Raw genomic sequence first — 23,335 nt, forward strand, 5'->3', positions numbered from 1 at the left:
TGAAAGCTAGTCTCGTATTTTCCATGTGAACACACCTGTTAGTAAACACAATATAAACCTTTACAGACTTTGATTGTTCTACTCAGAAAATAGTGTATTTATTCTGAACTGTTAACTTCCAACATCAAATTCTCCAGGCCCTTTTTATGATTTTAAAGGGCTTATGTGGGGAAAAAAGATTTTTTTTAATGAAATGCAAAGTTATGTTGCATTCTGTGTAGTAACACAATGACAAGTAGTAATAAGGTCTAATTTTGTCTGCTTGTTCATGTACATGTAATGCTGGGAGTTCTTTGAGGTACTGGGTTTTTTTAAGCTGCTTTCAAAATGCAGTGTTGGACAGTTTTGAAAAAACACATTTTGCTGAAATTTTATTTTTTTTAATGAAAAACCACATTGATTTTACTAGAGAGCTGTGAGAGTTGAGGTGAGAACATGGTTTGAGATAAAACTTGAATTGGCCTTCTTTTAATTACTACTGCATTTATATTTCTTATTACTTTATTGTTGGACCTATTGTTGGACCTGTTTGAAATGAGAGCTGCTGGTGTTTCTGAAAATGATGGTAAACCAATTTTTTCCCCTCGTAATTCTTCGGTATATTGATGTTCAAAATATTGTTTAAGTTCCTGAAGTGGTAAGCAGTGGTTTATTGTATTTGCTATGACAAGGAGCTGATTGATATGTGGGAATCTAGTAACTTTTCTTCACTAATATAAGCAGGACCTAAAATAGCAGAAGGTTACAGATCTTTTTTTCTTGTAAACGGTGTCATCTGAATTGTTACTGTAGTAGTATAGCAAATGTATGGCCTGAAGTAATGGAAGATAAGTGGAATGTTTCATACAAAAAAGATTTCAATTTATGGATGAATAGGGGCAATGTTGGAGAGGAAATATTGAAAAAAATTTGTTCTGGGAGACATTGAAAATTCCTTGGAAAAACAAAATGAATAACTGAAAAAACTTTGTGAGACAGGGACTAAGAAAAGAACTACTTTATTATCATTGTTACATTAAAATATACACCTCAGTTTTGAAGCAGTATCTGTTACAGTTAGCATAATTAAAGAAACTTAACTGCATCTTAATATTTAAAATGGAATAAAATACCATATACTCTTAATTTATTTTGCAAAATTTAAGTCATGGATGATAGGAATGAAACCTTGAAATAATTTTCCTTTTCCACCTGTGACAGTGGAAGCCTGTAACAGAAGACTTTATGTTACTTCTGTCTGTGTATGCTATAATCAGTCTGTACACTGTACATGCACAACACCTTGCTTTCTTGTGTTGCAGGCGTATTGACAGGCTTGGATCCCTTCACAAACTATGCTGTAACCCTAACTGCTTGCACTTTGGCTGGCTGTACTGAGAGCTTGCATGCATTGAACATCTCCACTCCACAAGAAGGTAAAGTAATTTCAAAGGTCTTGACTTCCACATTTCAGTCATGAATAATAAAACAGGAGAAGAGCTAAACGCTGCAAAGCCATTTGCTGGAAAACCCCAACCTAATTTGATGACAAAGTGCATTGCCAGACCGTAATTGCTCCATTTTTTGGGGGGGTGCGAAAATGAATCAAACTCCATACCCTTTAATGACATGCATCTTTAATAGCTGTAATGCAGATTAATGGGCTTTTTAATTGCTGTTACATTGTTCATGCAAGAGCCTTGTCATTAATATGAAGCATCTGAAAGATTAATGAAAGCTTCCTCATTTTACTATGGCTCAGAAGTAAATCTAGAGACAGTCTGACTAAAAAGAATTGATTGTATGGCACAGTATGAAATTGAGAATCAAATGGTTGATTTCCATGGTTTCTTTTAACCACTAAACACCATCAATAGGCAACAATTATTTCAGTGTGATGAAACCACCAAATGCCGATTGAGTTATTTATTAATTGCTGTTCAGCTTTTCCCGTTCTTTTTTCTAAACACTTTCACAGGTTGTTGTGCTCAAACTAAAAGGTTATGAGTATAAATTAATGCTTCCTATGCTTACATTAAGAACAAGCCAGGAAGAAAGAAAAAATACATTCAATTCTGACTTTAGAGACTAGGCTGATAAGTAATACACATCAATTACAGATGCTCCGAAAATATCAATGACATATCTAACTTCATTCTCAATTAAACATGAAGTCCGTATCTCCTATTTCTATCCCAAAGCCGTGTTAATCCAGTTAAAATAATCAGTTACTCCAAATCTACACCAGTGGAATAATGAAGACTTTGACATGTATTTATTAGACAGTAGTTAATCTTCCATGATGCAGAGTAGTTTTCAAAATTCCCTCCCTCCCACAGTTCTTTGTTTTATCTTCTCATGTAAACTAGGTAATAATACAGTACCAGTAAAGCAAATAAAATTTTGGCATGAAGTCATATGAATTATAGCCATAATAATTAAAAGAATGCTGGCGTGTTGAATTGCTGCCAAAGCAGGTAGCCATGCAAGGTATTGTCTTGACGAGGGCAGTACTGAAGATTGCAGTCTAACATTGCTAGAACAGAGTTTTGTTGTGACCATGTTAACAACTGCCAGCAGCACCAATCAAATCAGAGTCCAATTATTCCCTCTTGGATGTTCAAAATAAACTGAGACTGTCTGGTGGCATTCTCCATGAAAAGGTGCAGCCTCTGACAACCAAATAGTTATTGGACCCTGTGATGTAAACATGAAATACAGTATTTACATATTTCTTTCTGCTGTGACATGTAATTAAAAATAAATTGTTTATGTCTTATTTTATCTGCTTAGTGAGTAAAGCAGGAATCCTTTACGTGTCCTATTGGAAAGGTTTAGGCAAGAGTAGATTTTTTCTTTTTCTTTCCCCCGCCCCTCCCCCCCCCCCCCCAAAGATCAAATAAAGCCATGGGGAACATGTGTTTTATCTCTCAGAAGAATTGAACAAAAAGTCAATGTGTGGAATTTCTATTTTTGGATGCTCTTGTTGCATGCTTTTAGTAACAATAAATTGGCGATACAGAAGACAGACACCATATCACACCCTCCAGCTATCCCTGTTTCCCTGTTGAAACATTCATTACTTTATATTGTTTTCACATTGCCAGCCACTGCTAGTTATTGTTTTAAATTGCTAGCACAGAGCTTGTAAATTACAAGATATTTCTCCCAGACTAAGGCCCAAGCTCTGCTCTCCTTGCGATATTCAGTGGGATTCCTTGTGCTTCTAATATAACTCATTGGAACAGTGAAAGAACTCGACTTTTAAATTATTATGCATTGCCAACTTCCAGTATATTATATGTATAAAATCTACATTAAACAAACATTACTAAGTGTATTGAATTATGAAAAGTTTGAAATAAGGGGTAGTGCCTAAGAACACATTGCCTGCATCTGTGATTGGAATGATCCCTTTGTAATTAGGAATAAAAAGCATGAAGGAAGAGAAAATAATTTGTATTAAAAAAAGGACTGCACTAAAATCTTGTACCCCTCACCTTGCTCAGTGTTATCAAGCTGGAAAGATAAAATTATAGAAGCATTATTATTCTCCTAAACCCAAGGAGTATATCATCATCTTTCATAGAAGTTTCTGTTTGGCTTACATAAAATAGAAGGCTTCTCAAAATGCTGGTATGTTGCAGACATAAAATCTCTTCTGAAATTTCAGCTTTACCAAAAGCCATTCTGGTAGTAGCTTCTCACCTAAATTCTTTATTATCCGTGGAAAGACAATATAATATAACATTATACGTTTTTTTCACCAGCCCCTGAAGATGTGCAATCACCTACAGCAATATCCTTTCCCACATTCCTGCTGATGAGTTGGAATCCACCCAAAACACCAAATGGTATTATTACAGAGTATACTTTATATATGAATGGAATACCAGTTTACTCTGGAAATGGAACTAAATATGTTGTAAAAGGTGAGTTCTCTGCTAGATTGCATGTATAACATGTATCTCATAGTTGCTATGAATAATTGTATGATTAACCTCTTCTTATTTCAGAGGAAAAGAAATATAATTCTAAAATTGACTGGATGCACTTTAAACCCTGATGGTTTTATTTTTTTAAAGAATCTTTCATAGAACTCTTTGTTGGGACTCACAGAAATTAACACCACCATGGATGGTATAGCTAAACCTTGTGCTGTATTGCCCTCTTTCACAGGATCCGAGTCATATTTTTAATGATTTTATAACATTTTGATCTCATACCATCTAGCTCTCTAAGCAAGTAAACTGCAAGCTGTTGAAGACAAGATATTATGTACAGGTTTAATAGTTTTTCTTCCTGTCTTTCTTAGAACTCTTAATTAGAGAGACACTGCATTGCTTACCTGAATAGTCCATGTTTAATTAATTTATTGAATGTATAAACTAATTATCTGTTTTCTTCTGATATTAGTTATGCTGTGTGCCAGTAGCCAGGTTATATCAGTAGTCTTAAACTATTGCATAGAAGCTAAATGTCTGTTGTTTGGCAGTACAGTGAAGCGTGGTAATCTGTCTTCCTATTTTAATGTAATTGGTGTAGTTTAATGAAGTATCCAAATTATTTGTTCAGACATTATCCAAACAACAAACAAAATTAATAAAAACCTCAAGATATGGAGCTAGAAGTAGCATACTACAGCATAAGCACTATTCTGGACCCATCAGAATTTGTATATGTTAATAGGTACAAGTAAAAATAAAGCATTTAATATTGGACAACTCAGGGGAGAAAGGGTACCAAGACCTTACTTTCTTTGTAATGTAAGGCCTTAAAATTCAAAACCATTTCTGCATCTTGAGTTAGTATAAAACATATTTAAAAATTCATATAGTTCAAATTTCTTTGCTTTGCACAGGCCATAAGCTACTGGTGTGGTGGGTCAGTTTTGACACTGAAAAATGAATCCAGTTAGAGAACCTCCTGAAGGCTGTTGATGATCGCTATAATAAATAGTGCACACTTTAAGTCAAACTTTTTCATTCTGTATTCAAAGGTAATGGATTTTTCGTAACCATAGTAACCTTAGTGTATTTCTGGATAAATACGTGAGGTATATACATTCTGGTTTTATTTTTGAATATAAACTACCACATTATGTATTACTAATAATATGAAAAATAGGATATAGGTTAGCATAATGACAGCTCAAACAAGTGTGCATTTTTCTTCTGCAAAAAAATAAATATTTATCAAAAGTGCAGGTTCAATTAATTTCTCCCCCATCTCCCCAGTTTTCTGGTATTCTCGCAGTGCCATTTATCTTTTTTTTTGTAAGATTTCTATGAATCCCTCATTGCAATATCATAGCACCATTCTTAAAAATTTTGAAGTGAAAGTAGTTGTGCTTCCAATCTTATTAAAATCATTACTGAAAGCTCATCACAGGTGGTTTTACCAATGTGTTCATCTGCAGCCTAGCTGTAAATGGGCAAGCAATGTAAAATATTTGAGGAACTGTTCACCATAATGTATTTTGGTTGGTCGGTTTTAGATTCATGTCTGATTGTAGTCTGAATTATAGCCAAAATGATGCTTATTGATAGAAATTATGCTCAAGTAACTTTTGGAATTCTTTGAAAATGTAGAAAAGCATAAGTTAAAAAGGGTCAGGACTTGATTCCTCATGTTCTACCTCTAAATCTTGAGTGATATATCAGAATACATTCAGCTGAAGTAGTCGAAGGAAGTCTCATCTGGTTTGTAAGCTTTCTAGAGAAGCTCTTTTCCTTCCATTTAGAAATTATTTATTTATTTATATTTTTTCTAGAATTTTTTATATTTTTATATTGAGCGTTTCGTGACTTCGATTTCAATTAATTTTTAGGCAGACATGGATGTAAGGAGAAGAGAAAATCTTACATATTCAAGAGAGAAGGCAGGTGAATCAGACTGTGTTACTGTATGCACTACAACACAGGAGGCACTCTTGCCCATCATTATGAAAATGGTGCGGATATCAGTCTGTTTACTTTGGAACCATTTTATTTAGCTGCCAGTTCCTCACTCTGCCTGAGGGAGAAGTAGCAATGTGAGCCAGCAGGCTGGGATTTGGGTCACTAGAAATCCCAGTCTTTTTGAATCAGGTTTATTCAGGATCTTGCTTAGATCTGTATATGTCTTTAATTTTACTTGATTTTTGCTTCCTTTCAGAGCCCAATATTTTCTATTTTTTAGGCTAGATTTAAAAGAGGTATAACATAATATTTTCTTTCCCCCCCCCCCCCAGTTAGAGTTTTATGGTGAAAAGTTCTAGCTTTTGGCTTTCGAGTATTATACAGGTCTTGGCCTTTTCCATATAATTATCCTTTTCTTTTCAGCCCTTACGCTAGTGTTGTTGGTGACTTATTGCCTCAACATAATATGTTGCTGACCCTAAACAGAGAAACAAAGTTCATTGTCTCTGACATCTGTTTCCTGTTTATTAACCAAAATTATTTTCCTAATTTACTGACTATATGACTTAGTTCCTGACCGGTAGTTTATACCAGAAAGTCATAGATTCTCTCTGTGTTTTTGAAGTACTGTATCTGTTGAAATGTGCTGGGTTTTTAAAGTTTTCTTTTTAAGAAGACAGCTAAAAATTTGTACTTTGCTGACTTTCATTTCAGACCATGGAAAGTGCAATCAGTTTAGGTCCGTACTAATTAATCCATAACTTGAGGAGGGATATGTTTTCTCAATACCATAGTTACACGTATATTGTTAGCTTAATTTCTGATCTTGACAGTTGTTGAGGGCTTGAAATACTCATTGATTTTCATGGAAATTTGAGGGTTTGTTTCCTCTAGGGGCTGAGCTGTAATTAAAAAGGAAACCCTTTAAAAGCACATATGGCAAATGTACACTTTACCACATTGAAAAGGGAGACCCATTAGGCATCCATCATCCATTAGTGCCTTTAAATATTTTCTCCATATTAACAAATTCGTTTTCTGTGTTGTGAGTAATAAAGCACTGAAATGAAGCCAGCCCCTCTACCACAACACCTGCGTTAACTGTCTGTCTCTGTTTTTTCTGCTTCCCACCTTTGTGCATTTGCTTTATGCGATGTATGTTCTACTTCCTCATGCAATCTGGATTGTATTTCACATCCTATATTCCACTGAAAGCCTAATATCTCCAAGGGACAAGCGAAGAGGAAATAGTCCGGGATCCCTGGTGAAACTTAAGCTGTGTGAATCCATGCCCCTGTATTCATGCTTTCATTTCCTCTGTGTGAGTGCAGAAGATCCTGTAAGCAAAACCAACATCTACAGCGTAGAAGAGTAGTTGCAATAGTGTTCTGCTCCCCAAACCTGCATACCTTGCTGTTTTGTAGATGACTAGCAGCTGTGAGGAGATGGAGGAGCTTGTACAGTTATCTTAAGAGCTCTGAGCTTAAACATAATGATCTTAAAAAGGTTTTTGATTTTAGGAAAATTTAAGTTGATTTTTCCTGTGGAGAGGAAAATATTCTTCTCATTCAACCAAACACTCACAGATAAAGCTGAACCTTCTACTTTGAAATGTGGAGGTTTCTTCATGTAATTATTTAAACAATATTTTTAATTTTATGCAAGGTATTCCTTCTTTTTTTTTTTTTTAAATTAGTCTCAAAAATTTCTTACTTGCCTTAGACAGAAGAGCCAATGGAGTGGGTTTTATCCTAAGAAGTATTCAACTACAGTGGCCTGAGCCGATGGTGCCGATATCACCAGCAGAAAAGTGGTCTAATAAATGCAGAATGTTAATGGCATAAGCAGCGACAGTGATGCTTAGATGTGACCCAAGTGCCAAGTTTTATTTTGGTGGAAACCTTATGGTTGTGAAGAAACTTCAGAAAAAAAGATTAGAACAAAATATTCCCCTCTTCTTAAATGCTGAGAATTTGATGGGCTAAGAAAAGCTATTAATTGCTTAACATGTTTACAAAGGTAAATGACTTGACAGACACTTTAGAAAACAAAAAAAACCCAAGAAGTATGAATCTATCCTTGCACTGAGCTTGGCATTAAGGATGTATGTCTGCATTTGCTGCAGCAGTTGGTACTTGACAATGTTAACAAATTGTGTTCATATAATTTTCCTAGCAGAATCTAATGGTTCTCATCATGAATCTTTAAAAGGAAGATGTTCTTATTAAGACTCAGCTATATGAAACTTATTTTTCTCTGCCAACCTGAAAGAAGTGTTTCCAGTTTTTCAGGAAAGAGATCCTGTCAACTATATTACAAGGACAGATCCTCAACCGAGTTAAACAAGAATAGAGTTATCCTAAATTACATGCACAAGAGTTTATAAAAAAATGTGACAGAGTACTTTGTACCAGGTTTCTGGAAAAAATATTAAGGAGAGCCTTGGTAAATGTGAGAAAGAGCTGTCTTCACAAGTTTTTTCTGAGAGCATGAACTAACCTTTGGCTTATTCAAATTGTTATTTGACCTGAGTGTGGAAAGGCTGATCCTACAAAACCAGGTTAGAATGGGAGCCTTGTTTTTGTGTGAGGAAGAGACAGATGTTTGACATCTGTTCAATCAGGGCTTAACATATCTGAACTTAAAAAAATAGGAGAATCCCAATTTAGTACCTGTATTTTTTTATGATGCTCTAACCCAGGAGTGATTATAGTATACACTATGCACAGCCATGTGCAATTACTGCATTTTACTGAAAAATTAGCAGTTTTTTGTCCTTTTTATCCCTATGAATACTACTGCTTGTTTTAAATGATAGATCATGGCAATAAAAGCAAAATCCATCATAATATCAGTATTGTACTAATTGCCAAGTGAAACAATTTGAGCAAGAAAATCCACCAAATTTCAATAAGATGTATCACTGCTAGAAGCTGAACCACTGAGAAGAAAATCCTTATTATGTTAGGTTTAAGATGTAGTTCTTGTGGTTACTTTTCATACAGTTTTCAGCTATAGCAATGTTTAAAACCAACAATTTCCATCCTTAAGGATTTGCATTCCTTTGTTTTAGGTCCTGCTCAAAGATGACAGGCAGCTTTTGCCTTAAAGGACAAACAATAGAAAAATTCTGTAGTCCTCTGGTATGAGTTTATTTCCTATCTTCCAGGTTGCAGTGAAATACATATAAATAACAAATGTACCCAGTCTGTTCTTTCACTAGAGTGTTTTGGAAAGAGTTGTTTGCTATTCAATAAAATGTTAGTGCTAGATCTGTGTATATTATAACCTTGAATGTCACAATTGCTCATTTTTTTGTGAAGCAGAGACTTCTTTAGCACCATGATGAGCAATAAACACTAGTCTTCACCTCTTCCCAGAGAGGTTATTGGAATCTATCTGAAATGTCTTGCGTGCGACCCAATAAGACATGCCCCAGTGTCTCACTTTTATTTTAGGGACTTGCAGTACTGTGCAACAGTGCCAGACCAGCCCCTTATGTCTGGTTTAGCAACATCTCCAGCTGATAAGTCATACAGAAAGTACCATGTTTTCTAGGATGTCATATGAAGAATGCCTGCTGCTTCAGGCTTTATTCTGGCCTGAGTGTGCATTTAAGTGAACATCTATTGGTGCACCTGGCACTAGAGGGCAGGGTACACCAGTCTTTTAGAGGAGGGAGAAGCTGCCCTCCTCTAAAAGTTCTAGGCATGTAAGAAAGCACATTTGATACACCTGAGTTGGCAACACTGACATTGCCTGTGACTGGTACTATCATAATTAATTCCAAAGACCCAGAATGCAGATTCAGCAGGCACAAAACCAAAGGGCAAATGGGCTGTCTGAGCCTGGTGTTCCTGTATTTCAGCTTCAGACAGAAAGATCTGGTGCACTCATTGGGCTTAATAATACAGATCTAGGGAATTTAGAAGGGAGGGGGCCAGTGTAAGGGTAAAAGCATTATGTTTATTTGTAGCAGCTCTGTTGTATCATTTTCTATTGCAGTGCATTAGTGCAGTGTTAAATAAAATCTGCTTATTTAAAATCCTTTTAAATAGTGTTTAAATATTTCCTGCTGATACAATCTGCTAAAGTAGTTATCCTTGCTGCAGATTTCAGTTAACCTTGTCGCAGATATTAAGCCTGAAGCTACACAGACTTTTAGGGACCTTGATTATAGAGCAAAACCTAATGGTGTCATTATAAAACCACAGCTGGACAAGCTTCTGGAGTCCTTGTCCTTTGATCAGATTTGGGTAACACAGCAAGCCAGGAGAGAACTCACGCTAACCCTGCTGGAATTGCTGAGCTCTCAGGTTGCTTGAGTACCACTTTCTAAAAATTAAAATGCAACACATGTTATAAAATGAGAGCAATTGGTACCTTCCAATCTTTCGTATGTACCAAAGAGAACTGGAACAAAATAGCTTCTCCAGAGCTAATAGCTTTAGAACAGAGAGAGTATTTTTTTTCTCTCTTTTCCCTTCTCGCATATAAGAATTATTTTGACTGTGGACTCTGTTTTTTTAAACCACAAGAAGAAAAACATTGATTTCCAGGCTTGTCTGAATTCTGTGACAAGAAACAAAACCACTAAAATCACTAAAAAAATGTAAAACACCCAGATTATTTTGTCCTGTGATATTACTCCAAAACTATTTGTCAGAATTAGACGTATGTAGGCTTTTTGTCCTCTATTTTCTCCTTTAGGTTATGTAGATTGGTTAGCAGACTTAAAGATTCTGAGATTTCTTCAAAAGACAGTAGTCTACTGAGGAAGACATTTACATCAAGAGTTCATTGAGTTCAATTTGTAAAATTTAAGTTTACAATTTTAAGCCTTACAGCCTTTTTTTAATCAACCAGCAGAGCTTACTGTCCACGCATTATTGTCTTGCAGGTGGTCTCCACTGGCATGTGGATTTGTAGGTCTTCTCCAAGACATCCACTCTGCAGTTAGATAGCAGCTAAGTCTTATTTTGCCACTTTCTGAGATCAGTTTGTTGTAATGTTGCCTGTGCGAACCTTTCTTGGGCAAACTGGCTGAATCTTGTCTACCTTGCTCTTGCATCTTTTGAAGTGCATAACCTGTTTTATCTGCATTTTGTCTTTCATCAGCGAAAACTTCATATAAAGTGATGTAGTTTCTCTTTGTGAGCTGTTGTGTCATGGTGACCACTGTTTGTTACTAAACACTGAGAGATCTCCTAAGATTTCTAAGAACTAGGATATACTTTCTTGGCTATGTTGAGCTCACAGGCTGAAATACTTTTTGTGGGATCTTATTTTCAGCAGTATGCCTGGTAATTGTGGTTTGCCTGAAGCTAGTAAGGCAAAATGGTGGGTTCTGTTCTGGTTTTAATTTCACTGATAAAACAGACAAGATTTCATTCAGTCACACCTTTGTTAACATCAGAAACTGTGCAAGGTTTTATGTTCAAATTATAAGCAATATATTTATGGATCAAGAAAAGCATCTTCACTTTTCTAAAGGATTTTTTTTTTGCCAGGATCATTTTGAGATACTTGGTAAATGATTTATGCTTCCTTTCAGGTTATGCTGGACTCAGGCAGAGATATGACACCTCTTGCACAGATGGACTAGGGCTAAACCTGCTGCTTGAGTTTGAATCTCTTGGTATCCTGAAGACATACCTCACATAGCTCTACCTTAGTAGGCTTTGATAGAGTGAGGCTGCCTTCTTCATATTGCCAGCTGCATAATGAAGCTTCTCTCTGAGTTTTTCCTTATGCCCTGGAAAAGACACTCATATTTCTGCTTACTAATTTAGGTCTCCCAAGCTGCTAAACACTTAATGTATATTTAATTTAAAATAGATATTTTATTCCATGCTGCTATAACAAATAGTGTTGGTTTATCAGCTGTGATAATGTTTTGACAGAGCAGTACATGAATTTTTCTTTGGCTAATGCTAGACACAGACCCTTCTCTCTATACCCTATATGTCTGAACATTCCTTTAACAGTCGTGGAATATTGATAAATGGTGACAGTGTAACCCCACAGTAACACCACAGCAGTACTTCTAGAGGGTTCCCAACCAAGGCTTCTCCTTTCCCTTGGTTTATTAAAATTGTGGCCATGGGGGTGTTCAGTCATTACTGACATATGTTCAGCATTTTATTTATTCAAAAAAACAAAGCTGTATCGAGACAAATTTATGGGAAGTGGAATCTTTTAATTTTGCATGTGTTTCAGACTTGTAATTTCAATAAATCTGAGAAACTTCCTTACAACTTGAGTTTCTAAAATGCTTCACTAAATAACGTAAGTCCAGACTTTCCTTAGTATTTTTCATCTTTCACAAGTCTTATGTGTGAACAATACAAGACTGAGTGTTACAAGGTCATAAAATAGTTGGATATAAGTTTGATTTTAAAAATATTTGATGGTTTGTATGACTGGAGGAGTATTCCTGTATTTTCAAAATCTGTTTCCCTATCCTCCTAAGTTATGTGGAAGCATAGATCTTGTCCCAGAGAGCATGAAAGGCATTCTAGGATACTTCCTTTCCTGTTGAATCACTGCCAGAAATCTAACCTAGGTTTCTACACTGTTTACGTAAAGCTTAATAGACTTTTAGTCAGTACTGAACTCCATCATGCTTTTCACTAGTCGTCCGTGAAATATTGTGTTTTTATGACAATCTGTTTCTGATTGAAACATTTTTCACAAATTGTTGTTGGGCTTTGAAAGGTGATGGAGTTTTATAATTTTTCTTCCTTTGTTTTCTGTAGTTTTTATTTTATAAATACAGAGATACATTAAAGTGATGTGTTACCAGGAAATTAACCAGTACACGGGAAAAAATATTTAAGTGAACATAAAGCGAATCAGGTAAGAAGATTAGCGTGCTTTAAGTAAGGCTGGTTTTAAGGTGAATGCAAAGGTGGATGATAAACATTGGTATTGTTTTTGTAAATGGCTACTTTGGACATACCATGTTCCTTGATTACCCAGGTACATTTGAGTCACATTTACAGTCTGCATATCTCAATTTTTTTTTTTTTTGAATGTCTGGTTGTCTTTAGGGCTACATAAAGTTGTTCAGAGGTGACAAGAGAATCTGGCTTATTAAGAGATTTTGGGTTGTCATTGCTTACCTATCCAGGAGCATTGGCTAAACTAGATGAGTTCATACAAAGGATGCATAAGTGAATTTTTCAGTCTATTCTAGGAGAAATGTTGAGAATTAAGGAAATTATCAATAATGAAAAGAACCAATGTTGATAAAGTATGTCGATAACATCCTTTTGAAAACTGAACTTTAACATTGGAGCTATTTATCACTTCATTTTAACAATTTCATTGTTATTTGTTTTCTGATAAAGGAACAAAAATTTAATTTGATTGGTAAGAATTTTTGAATGTTCTCATGAACTGGCTTCCTAGCCTTTTCAACAGCTCAAGGGTAAGTTAGATTAAAAGTATTACTTACATTTCAACTAATTTGTTTTGATTTTTTTTTATTTATTAAATCTTGGGATTTAATACCGTTGTTGCAATGTCATATAACAGTTTTTAAGCTGTTAAATTGTAGTAGGAATTAAAATACATGCACAGTTTAAGTCTTCCTTGTAAGTTTGCAGGCAGAGAAAAAGTACATAGAAAGTTTGTCAAGGAAAACTCAAAATCAAATGAGATACACTGAAGAAATAAAAAGATTAAATAAATAAGTAAATGATACCATAAAAAAAGAGGTACAAGTCTTAGTTTAACTATGAAAAGAAGTTGTGTGGCAAAGATTGAGGCAAAATAAATAAATGTTAGTTAGAACTAGAAAATAATTTAAAATATTTGCATGCAGGACAAAGGAAAATCCAGGTAGAAAAATAGACTAAGTTCAAAACAAATGAGAAAAATTAGAACGTAACTTCTTCACCAAAGAGCTTGTCCCTAGTGGTGCTTCTTTGGGATGTATATGAATCAACATTGTAGTTCCTCAGCCTGAGAACCAAAAAATATTAAAGCAGCTAGACTTAAATTATCACCAGGCAACAGAGTTCTTCTTAGAGGTAGAACTGCTGTGGAGGAAAGGCACAGGTTCAGCAAAATCTGTGACCTTTGTGTGCTATCATAAAAATTCTGGTCACAACAGGTATTTAGAGGCTTCAGCAGAGAAGCTGAAGATGTGAATGGACACAGAGATTAGTGTATTTCCCCAGGAGGTCCAGCTAGAGGGGCAATATATCATGTTAACTGTGAATCATGGAATCAGAGAATTATAAAATGGCCTGGGTTGGAAGGGACCTTAAAGATCATCTGGTTCCAAACCCACTGCCCTGGACAGGGACACCTTCTACTGGACCAGGTTTCTCAAAGCCCCATCCAACCTGTCCTTGAACACTTCCAGGGATGAGCATCCACAAGTTCTCTGGGCAGTCTGTTACAGTGCCTCACCACCCTTATTGTAAAGAATTTTTTCCTAATATCTAATCTAAACCTACTCTCCTTCAGTTTGCAGCCATTCCCCCTTGTCCCGTCATTACATGCTCTTGTAAAAAGTCCTTCTCCATCTTTCTTGTAGTTTCCCTTCAGGTACTGGAAGGCCACAATTAGGTCACCCTGAAGTCTTCTCTTTTCCAGGCTGGACAATCCCAGTTCTCTTAGCCTCTCCTTGTAGGAGAGGTGCTCCATCCCTCTAATCAACTTGGTAGCCCTCCTTTGGACTCACTCCAACCTATCTATGTTCTTCCTGTGCTGAGAAGTTTCAGTTGCAAGTTCTGTGTTCTCTTAGTTGTGTCCCTGAGTATCACAAGAAAATTCATAAAGATGACACCCATAATGTGACATAAAGCAGACCCATACCCAGCAATGACTACTAATATAGTGTCTGTTGCTTTTCTGCAAGAAAGAAGTAGTGATTATAAAACCTAAACAGTGTAGCTGGAAAAAAAAAATAAAATAAAAATTTGTGAATCAGTGGGACTGAACAATATGCTGTGTTCTACATAGACAAGACTGAGGGGGAAGAGGGTTGGGGTAAAATACGAAAACCTCTTAAGGGTTTGCCACTTGTGAATTATGCATCTCACTCGCGCTAGTAGGCGTAAATGCATAATTCTAATCTGTTCTTATTACTTATTTATAGCACGCAGTAGAACATAAATTCTATGCCTCCTTTGTAGGGACTTACCATGCTAGTTAAGGTATGCAGATATTTCAGAGAGCCTACGTAGACAACTTTCTTGGCATAGCATTCTGTTGCCAATTAAAGGGCATAAACTTCAAACAATAAATTTAGCCAGCTCTCCCCTTACCATTTACAGGAGGAATATGGACATGATGTAAGAAATAAGGTATAGGATCAACAGATAATAAAAAGAGCATTCATCTTGAAATAAACTACTCTGCATTATTATTATTTATGATAGTTACTAGTATTAATAAACTAAACGTTGGATAGAGGAAAAGCCTGCAACAACCGCTGAATTTATGAGACTGGGGACAGATGCATGCTCTTTCTGTTATATCACTGGCACTGATCGATTTGTATTTTTCCCTGATGATGGTTTATGCCATTATAACTGTTTGGTGGCTCCTTACTATTGACTTATGGTTACAAAGCACTTCACAAACGAGAACAAGCCTCTGGACATTATATCCTAATCTGCACATCCTATAGATACACCATAATACAGAGCAGCTGACTGCACCACCTGTGATCTGTGTACCCACAAACGTGATTTATTCTGGTAATCCCAGTTTAATGCATCACATCAGATTGTGGCAGTTATGTTATCTGATGACATTACTGGCACTACATGACATAACTGAGTAGTGCAACTTGTCAAGTTGAAAAAAACTTTGGGCTTTTCATTCTTTTGGTTTTGTTTTTGTATGCATATGTTTTTGAAAATAAATATAAAGTGAGAAAACTTAAAAAAATCCAACCAAACAAACAACCCCCCCCCCAAAAAAAAAACCAAAACAATGAAAAAGACCACAAAAATGGGGAATGGAATCCAAATAATTTTCCCAAATCTCACATTGGCCAAATTAATGACTCCGCATCTGGGGCTGATTGTTCTGGTAAGGAGAGAGGAGAGCACGTAGAAGTACAGTATATTTTACTCTGCTGCTAATTCTGTGGTCAGCTGAAAACTAGCTCAGCTTTTGTAGTCTTGCAACAGATTTAACTTGCTGTAAATTGTTTTGTTTAAGATCAGTGCTCAGAAGCTGAGTCCTCCCACTATCCTTGTTCCAGCACTACAGTAATATTTTGGCAAAACCCTTTCTCCTCTGACTATAATTCAGATATACAGAGCTGTTCTGGTCCTGGGAAGGTGATACTATCTCTTCTACAGAAACTATTAAATCACATGATGCCTTGCCTGGATGGTGAGAGTTGCTCTCTAATCATCCTGCATGCCTGGTACTATACAAAATGATGGAACAAGTTACCCACAGTGGATGTAAAATGCAGATATTGCTAAATAAAGCTCATAACCTATAAATCACTAATTTAATCAACCTATAGTTGATGGCAGTTCAAAGAGCCCTTGTCATAGTTTTCTTGTTTAGGTTCCAATTTCTAGTCTGATTGTGGCGTATCCAGCTTCTGCTTGTTTGATGGATTTCTTTTTGTTGAATATTTTGTTCATTAAAGCAATTGTTTTGGGGTTAAAATGGTATTTTATGATTTAGTATGCATATTGAATTCTAATAAGAAAAATCTAGTAGTAGCATTGTTTGATTTCTGTCAAAGAAAATATTTCTTTTTGAAATCAATTTCGTTAATCTCATCCCTCTTTTTCTTTCCTTGGTGGGAAAATTTAAGAAATAAAATGCAGTGTTGAAGAGTTCTACATTGTCTCAGATACAAAGAGAGAAGTATAGAAATGTTGCAGGACTGTTCTACAGATTTGCAAATTACGGTGATGCTTATAAAAATAATTTCAAAAACATGATGTTGATACTTAATGTCTCTCCCCCCAAATTTGATTTATGAAAATAAGCCTGAATCTTCTTGTCAGCAGCAGTAGATGTTCCATGATTTTGGGTGGGGTGATTTTCTCTGAAAATTCCACTTTCTAAATTATTGCATGTCCTTTTTCCCACCCCCACTGCATTATTGAAAGGGAATTCCTGGGAACAGAGCATCCTAATTGCTTTTCTATGTAGCACTTACTATCTTATACCCCTGTATGATGTGTTATCTTCTTTGTTTCCTTTTCTCAGGTTGTTTTTGCAGCATCTCTTCCTAAGAGAGTGTATGTAAGCCTGTGCTATCTCACTGCTATTTTCCAGACAGACTTTATTTCTGCACTCTGTAATATATGCTATTCCAGATGAGACCACACTGTTGATTTATATAAAATGGATAGTAATAGTTGCTGTATTACTTACCATACGTTTGTATATAACTTTATATCTTACTGGCTTCTCTTGCCATAGCTTCACATTCATATGTGTTCTTCAATGGGTTGTAAAAGTGGCAGTCTGGCACCTCTTGAGGCCTGATACAATTACTTCAGCACCAAATGTTAGGTAGATCAGAATTTTGTTTCTCCCACTGCTGCAAGATTGGAATTACTTGGGATGTACTTCTGCTGGTGAGCCAAAGGGTCTTTGGTCATACTAATGTGAATCCAGAGTAGTTCCAGTTTTATAGAAGCAGGTATCTGAGATTCAAATTTGCAATGTATTTACCTGGTGCAAATATATTTTCCAGTTGTGAATATAAAGCTGGAGTAATACAGAGGTAAAATGTTTAAAACACTTTTTTTTTCCTTTTTCACTTTTTGGGCTAAACATTGACTAAGACATCATGGTTCTTATGATGTATACTAACAACTCCCCTCTATTGAAGCTGATAGAAATACAGTGACTGGATTGGAAGCATTCATGAATGGAAATTTTCATTTAACTCTTAGAATAGGGCTGCTTCATTCTATATGATGTGTAAAGCAATGAGAAAGAGAAAAGTAAAGCTAAGGTAGTGATACTGTCCACAATTACTTCTCTTTGTGTGCCTGGTAAAAATTAATGTGCTCTGTCCTCTTTCTGCTTTCTCTCCCTCTGACCTTCAAACTCATTTTATTTGTCCAACTGTTATAAATGAAGTAAACTAGGGAGACAGTGAGTGGTTTTAATTCTAGTAAGCAAAGATATAACTTGGAAATTCATTAGGCTCATTTGATGATGAATGTTTTCATTGACTGACTGGCTTTTTGTTGTTTTGGCAGCAAGAGAAACATTTGAAAAAACCTCTGGTTGGTGAGAGTTGTTCTCTCACCATCTGTATTTTTCTAATAGTGACTAATGATGATGAGTCATGTTGGGGCGTAATGGTAAGGAGGTTTCCAAGGAGCACTGTGATTCTTCTGTGGTCAGTGACATGATGTGTATATTTAGAGCCACACAAGGAATCAGGTAGATTAGTTGGTGGTAAAGTGTTAAGAGAAGTGTAAATGCTCTTCTCTGATGTTTTGGTTCTTCTTTTTCTTAATCATGTGATGTGGGGCACTCCACATGATTTGAGTTTTCTTCAGCTGAGCATCTTTAGGATTTCAAGATGGTGTGTCCTAACTGGAGAGTAAAAACAGTGTGAAAATGTACCCACAGCAACTATCCCAGGGATGTGGCTTTAAAATAAAAGACTTAAATTCCAACTTTTGTAATGGGGTAGGAATAACAGTCATGTTTAAATAAAAAGATGTGTATCTATCTAAGTTAAGATTAGAAATAAAATAGTTTTACTAAAATAAAAAGGGATAATGAAACACATTTATCAGGAATGGATGCTGATGTGGCCTTGTGAATTGGCCAGGATGAAACCTAACTTTTGAGGCATGAGTTTGGGCTCAAAGAAGTACAAGAGTTTGGGCCAATAAATAGCAGAAAGTTTTTCTATGCAACAGTTGAGGTTGTAAGAGAGCATAACCAAGAGACACTGTTATTAAATGTGGAAACAAACTTTATAATCTTTGCTGTTAAAACATAATTATATTCAAAAGCCTTAATGTACTTAGGAACTGCCCCTTTGCCAAAAGTGCCCCTTTTCCATAGTCCTACCACGTGCCTGTAAAATCTCTACTAATTGTTTGAATTCATTGCAAACTGAAATGATTAAAGATCCTTTTGTTTTGCATTTATGCCAAAGGGTTTTTCTTCTTGAATATAACTTTTTTATACAGTCTAACACATAACTGTCATGTTTACATGCTCCAATATGTTACATGGTTTTGTGCCATGCTCTTTATTTCCTAAGATGGGACCTGGAAGTTTCTTGGATTTTTCTTGAGTGTAAAAGTCTCAAAAGGAATGAGGTGTTCATAGAATGGTCTGGGTTGGAAGGGACCCTAACGATCATCTGGTTTCAACCCCCTGCCATGGGCAGGGTCATGTTCCACTAGACCAGGTTGCTCAGAGCCCCATCCAACCTGGCCTTGAACACTTCCAGGGATGGAGCATCCACAGGTTCTCTGGGCAACCTCTTCCAGTACCTCACCACACTTAAAGTAAAGAATTTTTTCTTTTATGAGTAATTTGGAAAGCCAGAGATATTTACTGCTGAACTAATAGTTTCTAAAACACATCAGCATTTGCTGGCCAGCTAGAAGCCAAGTTTTTTTGTTCATTATGTCAAAGTCTTTGCTGGTTAGAGAGCAGAACAATAGCTTATGATGCTTCCTGAAAATAGTTATTTGAGACCCTGAGTTTATTTATTTCTCTTTTTTATTGGCCTTATTTTTAATGGCTTCACAAAATTCTTTTAATTGTTACTCTGCAACATTACAGAATCACATAAGCATTCCTAATTATTAATTAATATCTGTTAGAATTTACTACTATCTTGGAAGATAACTGTTTTCTTCAATTAATGGGCCAGTTGCACATGTGAAAAGCCTTGGTGGTTTAGACAATTAAGTACACAAGCACACTGTTTTCTTTGGCTTGCCTGAGTTGCCTGAAGTACCTAAGTGGTGTCATTGTGACACCCTGATTTTTCTGAAATATTTTCAAGAGAATGTTGAGTATGGTGTGGGGTTTGCAGGAAATCTATGAAATGATGCAGCAATAGTATAATACCTTTCCAGAGAAAGGTATTATACATTAGTGATTGTTCTTTGAGAGTGATCAGTGCTTTATAAACAAAGCAAGCAGGATGTACTGTACTAAAAGTTAAATATGAGTTGTTGCTTGCTTTCAGAAAATGATGGAAGGCAGAGGACTGCTAATGGTGTCTGATGGAGCAAGCCTGATAAATGTGATCTTGACACTTAGCATATGAATTAGATTTTTTTTTGGTGGTGCATAAAAATCATAATGGGACATTGTTGTATTTGGTGATGGAGATTTATGGTCCCAAAGAGTTTATCTTCTAGTTAAATATTAAGTTACTGTGAGTTAACATAACAAATTCTGAGAAACAAGGTGAGAGAACAGAGTAAGGATGTGAGTAATGAGCTGAAGTGTTATTACAGTCTACCTGCATAAACTACGTGGTGATTGGAATTCTTTGGAAGTTTTTCATTTTCATACTCTCTCAGCAGGTTTTCTTGGTTGTGCTGCTAAAAATCTCTTGCTACAATGCTGCTGTGTTATTTTCTCTTGAATATAACAATGGGATAGCTATTGTCTCGATTATTTTCCTGAGAGAAACTATGTAGGGTTCCTTGCGCAAGTCATGTGAGCACTCAGTAAGACAGGACGTTGCCATCTCTGACCCTTAAAATAGTTGCCTGAAGTCAGGGAGAGTGGAAACAGGGTGGAAGAGGGGAGGAATTGCAGTAAACCTGAATATCAAATATGTTACATATAAATTAAAACACTGCAGATATTATTACTGTATTATTTTTGAACGGTGATGTACTCTGATGACCTGATGGTAAGGCTCATATTTTGTTAAATCTCTAATTTCAGGTGTTGATTTTATTTTTTTTTACTGTACTATGTTTTTCTCTCTATCTTAGTAACATCTCTCAAATTCCATGCTAAAAATAGCACTGTAGTGTTGCATATTATCTTTCAATGACTACCCATTAAATTTGATCAAAGCAAAGTGAGTGTTCTTATTGACCACGCAAAGAGGGTCATTCTTTATTCTTTCTGTCTCATGCATTGATTGTTCTATCAGGACCTATGCTGATGATTATTAGCAACTAGGTAGATACCAACTACTATAGTTGGTTAGTGCGGGAAGTTCCACATCACATATGTAATAAATGTAGTGGTATGCAAATATTGATTTTAATGATAGCTATAGTTAACAATTCTCCTGCTGACATGTGAGTTAGAAAATAATTTAGTTTGTGTGTATTGCCTCTGAGGTCAAAGAGATGAAAAGGCAGGTTGATCCTTCCTCTCCCTCTGTGCTACCTTTTTCTTTGGGAAAAGCAGGATTTTACTTTAGTTTTTTTCCTTTGTTCTGTTTTTGACACAAAAATGCAGAATTATTTTTCTGTCTACCTACTACTTTAATAGGATGATTTGAGGGAATCCTTTACTCCTAAGAAAGTGTCTTTTTTCTTTGTCCTTTGGTGCTCTTTGCCCTTCTGAGTCTAGAAATGAAAACAAGACCAAATCCTGAATTGTTTTTTTTTTCCTCAGTGAACTTCTATAATTTTTAAGTTTAGCTTTGTTTTGGTAAGAATTAAGTGGTTTCAGAGAGTAGTTATTGGAATATTGAAATAAGAAACATTTGATCTTATTTTAAAGTAACTAAAGGAACTGGAATTGTGGAATAGATGGGAATATAGCCTGATCAAGAAAATTTGTAAGAAAAAATATTTCAGTTTTTTGCTGTAAGTTTAAAAGAAATAGTTGTGTCCTTATTGGGCTCATTTTGTAAATTAAGATCAATAAAATCCTTCCAACCAACAGCATGGAATCAATTGTAAAATAACATATAATTCATGCTCTATATTGTAAATTATAGTTTGTTTGACATTAATCACTGAGTTTTCCATGCATTGGGGTGCATTTTCTTGTAGCGCATTTCCACATAATACTTGTGGATCCATTTCTAATGAGTTTGAGAGTGATCTGCTTTTCATGTCCACAATTGCCTACATTTGATCTTATGCAAATCATGCAATCAAGCAAATGGAAAGCAAGGCATTATTGCTAGAGAACCTTGACAAACAGTGGCTTTGTAGTTTTAAGAACCTCCTCCCTCCTCCTTCATATTCATGTTTGTATCTGTAGTTGTTTGAATCCAGTGATCCATTATGAAACACATTGAACTTTAAATAGGAAAATATCTGCCATATCAGATTGTGACAAATAATTGCATTGATTACAATGTAATATGATTTTATTGTTCAGTTTGTCAGTTTCTGGTTCTAACCTTTTAGAAATACTGCCTACACTTATTTGTTGGCTCATCCAAACCTTGCTGAAGTATGTGGAGAGATTTTAATGGTGGCAAAGCTCATGCTTTGAGTGGCATTGCTAAGACTCTAATTTCTTTGTTTTCTACTCCTGCTTCCACAAACACAATGTTTCTTTTTAGCCTTTTCTCAGCTATTCTTTGAGATTCCATTGAAACTTTCTATTTGGCATTTAGTAGACAAAATACTTCAGTGTTATTGAATCAAGATGAGGAATAACAATTTTCTTTGGTCTTGTTGACATGTTGCTTTTTTCCCATATTTTATATTTTGACTCTTTTTTTTTTTTTTAGTCTCCTGTCTTTCCCTTCCCTCTCGGCGCATTTATCAGTTGATTCAAAAGGGTCTCACTGCTCATATGTGCTGTGTTTCCTTTTCTTGTTATTCTTGTTTTTTTTAAACTCTACATGTTTGCCTGTCTTGTCTTTTTTGCTTTTTCCATTCTAGGGACTGACAGATACACATAGTAACTTATAGTCAATTGTTTTCTTCAGGGAGGGAAATGAAAAATGTTTCCACATTTCATTCTCTTAATCCCTGATGAAGTTCTCCCCTCTTCAAATTACACTAGGTATTTCCAGAAACTCTTATGTCTTCAAGTAGTTCCATCAACTACAGTGTGCATCAAGCTACCTTTTTAAAAAATAGTAGTTCTAGATGTGGAATTTTCCTTAAAGGAGAGGAAAATAACCCTCACCAACAAGGAAAAGAGTTATCCACCACAAACAAATAGAAAAGGAGACATCCACTTTTTCTCTTTCTTTTCCCTTGTGTTCACTCTGCTAAGTGAAGCCCCCTGGTACAGTTTCAGCTTAGAGAGAAGAATGCATATTCACTGTTTGCAAGGTTAGCAATTAAATAGGTGCCATGAATTGGTTTCAACTGTTTGTTTTAGGATTGCTAAAAGTAAAATCCTTCTGGTCACTTGTTTGCACACCCACAACATGAAGTATCTGATACTTATGTCACAGACTTTCAGCTCCATCTGTACTTTTTCTGGCTTCTCTGATGGTAGCTGCAAGGCATAAAGGGTCCAGGAAGCTGTACACTAATGAAGGCAATACAATCGGTGCAGTATGTGGAGTTTACTTTCCCTGC

At 35.7% G+C, this 23,335-nt stretch overlaps 1 protein-coding gene across 9 annotated transcripts in view; it reads left to right on the forward strand.

The window, feature by feature from the left end:
• Positions 1-23,335, forward strand: part of USH2A (usherin) — a 385,399-nt gene that overhangs the window by 170,598 nt on the left and 191,466 nt on the right. For all 9 annotated transcript variants that reach the window (XR_010428978.1, XM_064648236.1, XM_064648230.1 and 6 more), the window contains 2 exons: positions 1,302-1,415; positions 3,750-3,911. Coding sequence is in view for 8 of the 9 variants with exons in the window: in XM_064648236.1 (XP_064504306.1) it covers positions 1,302-1,415; positions 3,750-3,911 (276 nt within the window). In the remaining variant the exon portion in view is untranslated. The remainder of the gene's footprint in view (positions 1-1,301; positions 1,416-3,749; positions 3,912-23,335) is intronic.

The sequence above is a fragment of the Pseudopipra pipra genome, chromosome 3 (assembly GCF_036250125.1).
Source record: "Pseudopipra pipra isolate bDixPip1 chromosome 3, bDixPip1.hap1, whole genome shotgun sequence".
In the NCBI taxonomy this organism is placed as follows: domain Eukaryota; kingdom Metazoa; phylum Chordata; class Aves; order Passeriformes; family Pipridae; genus Pseudopipra; species Pseudopipra pipra.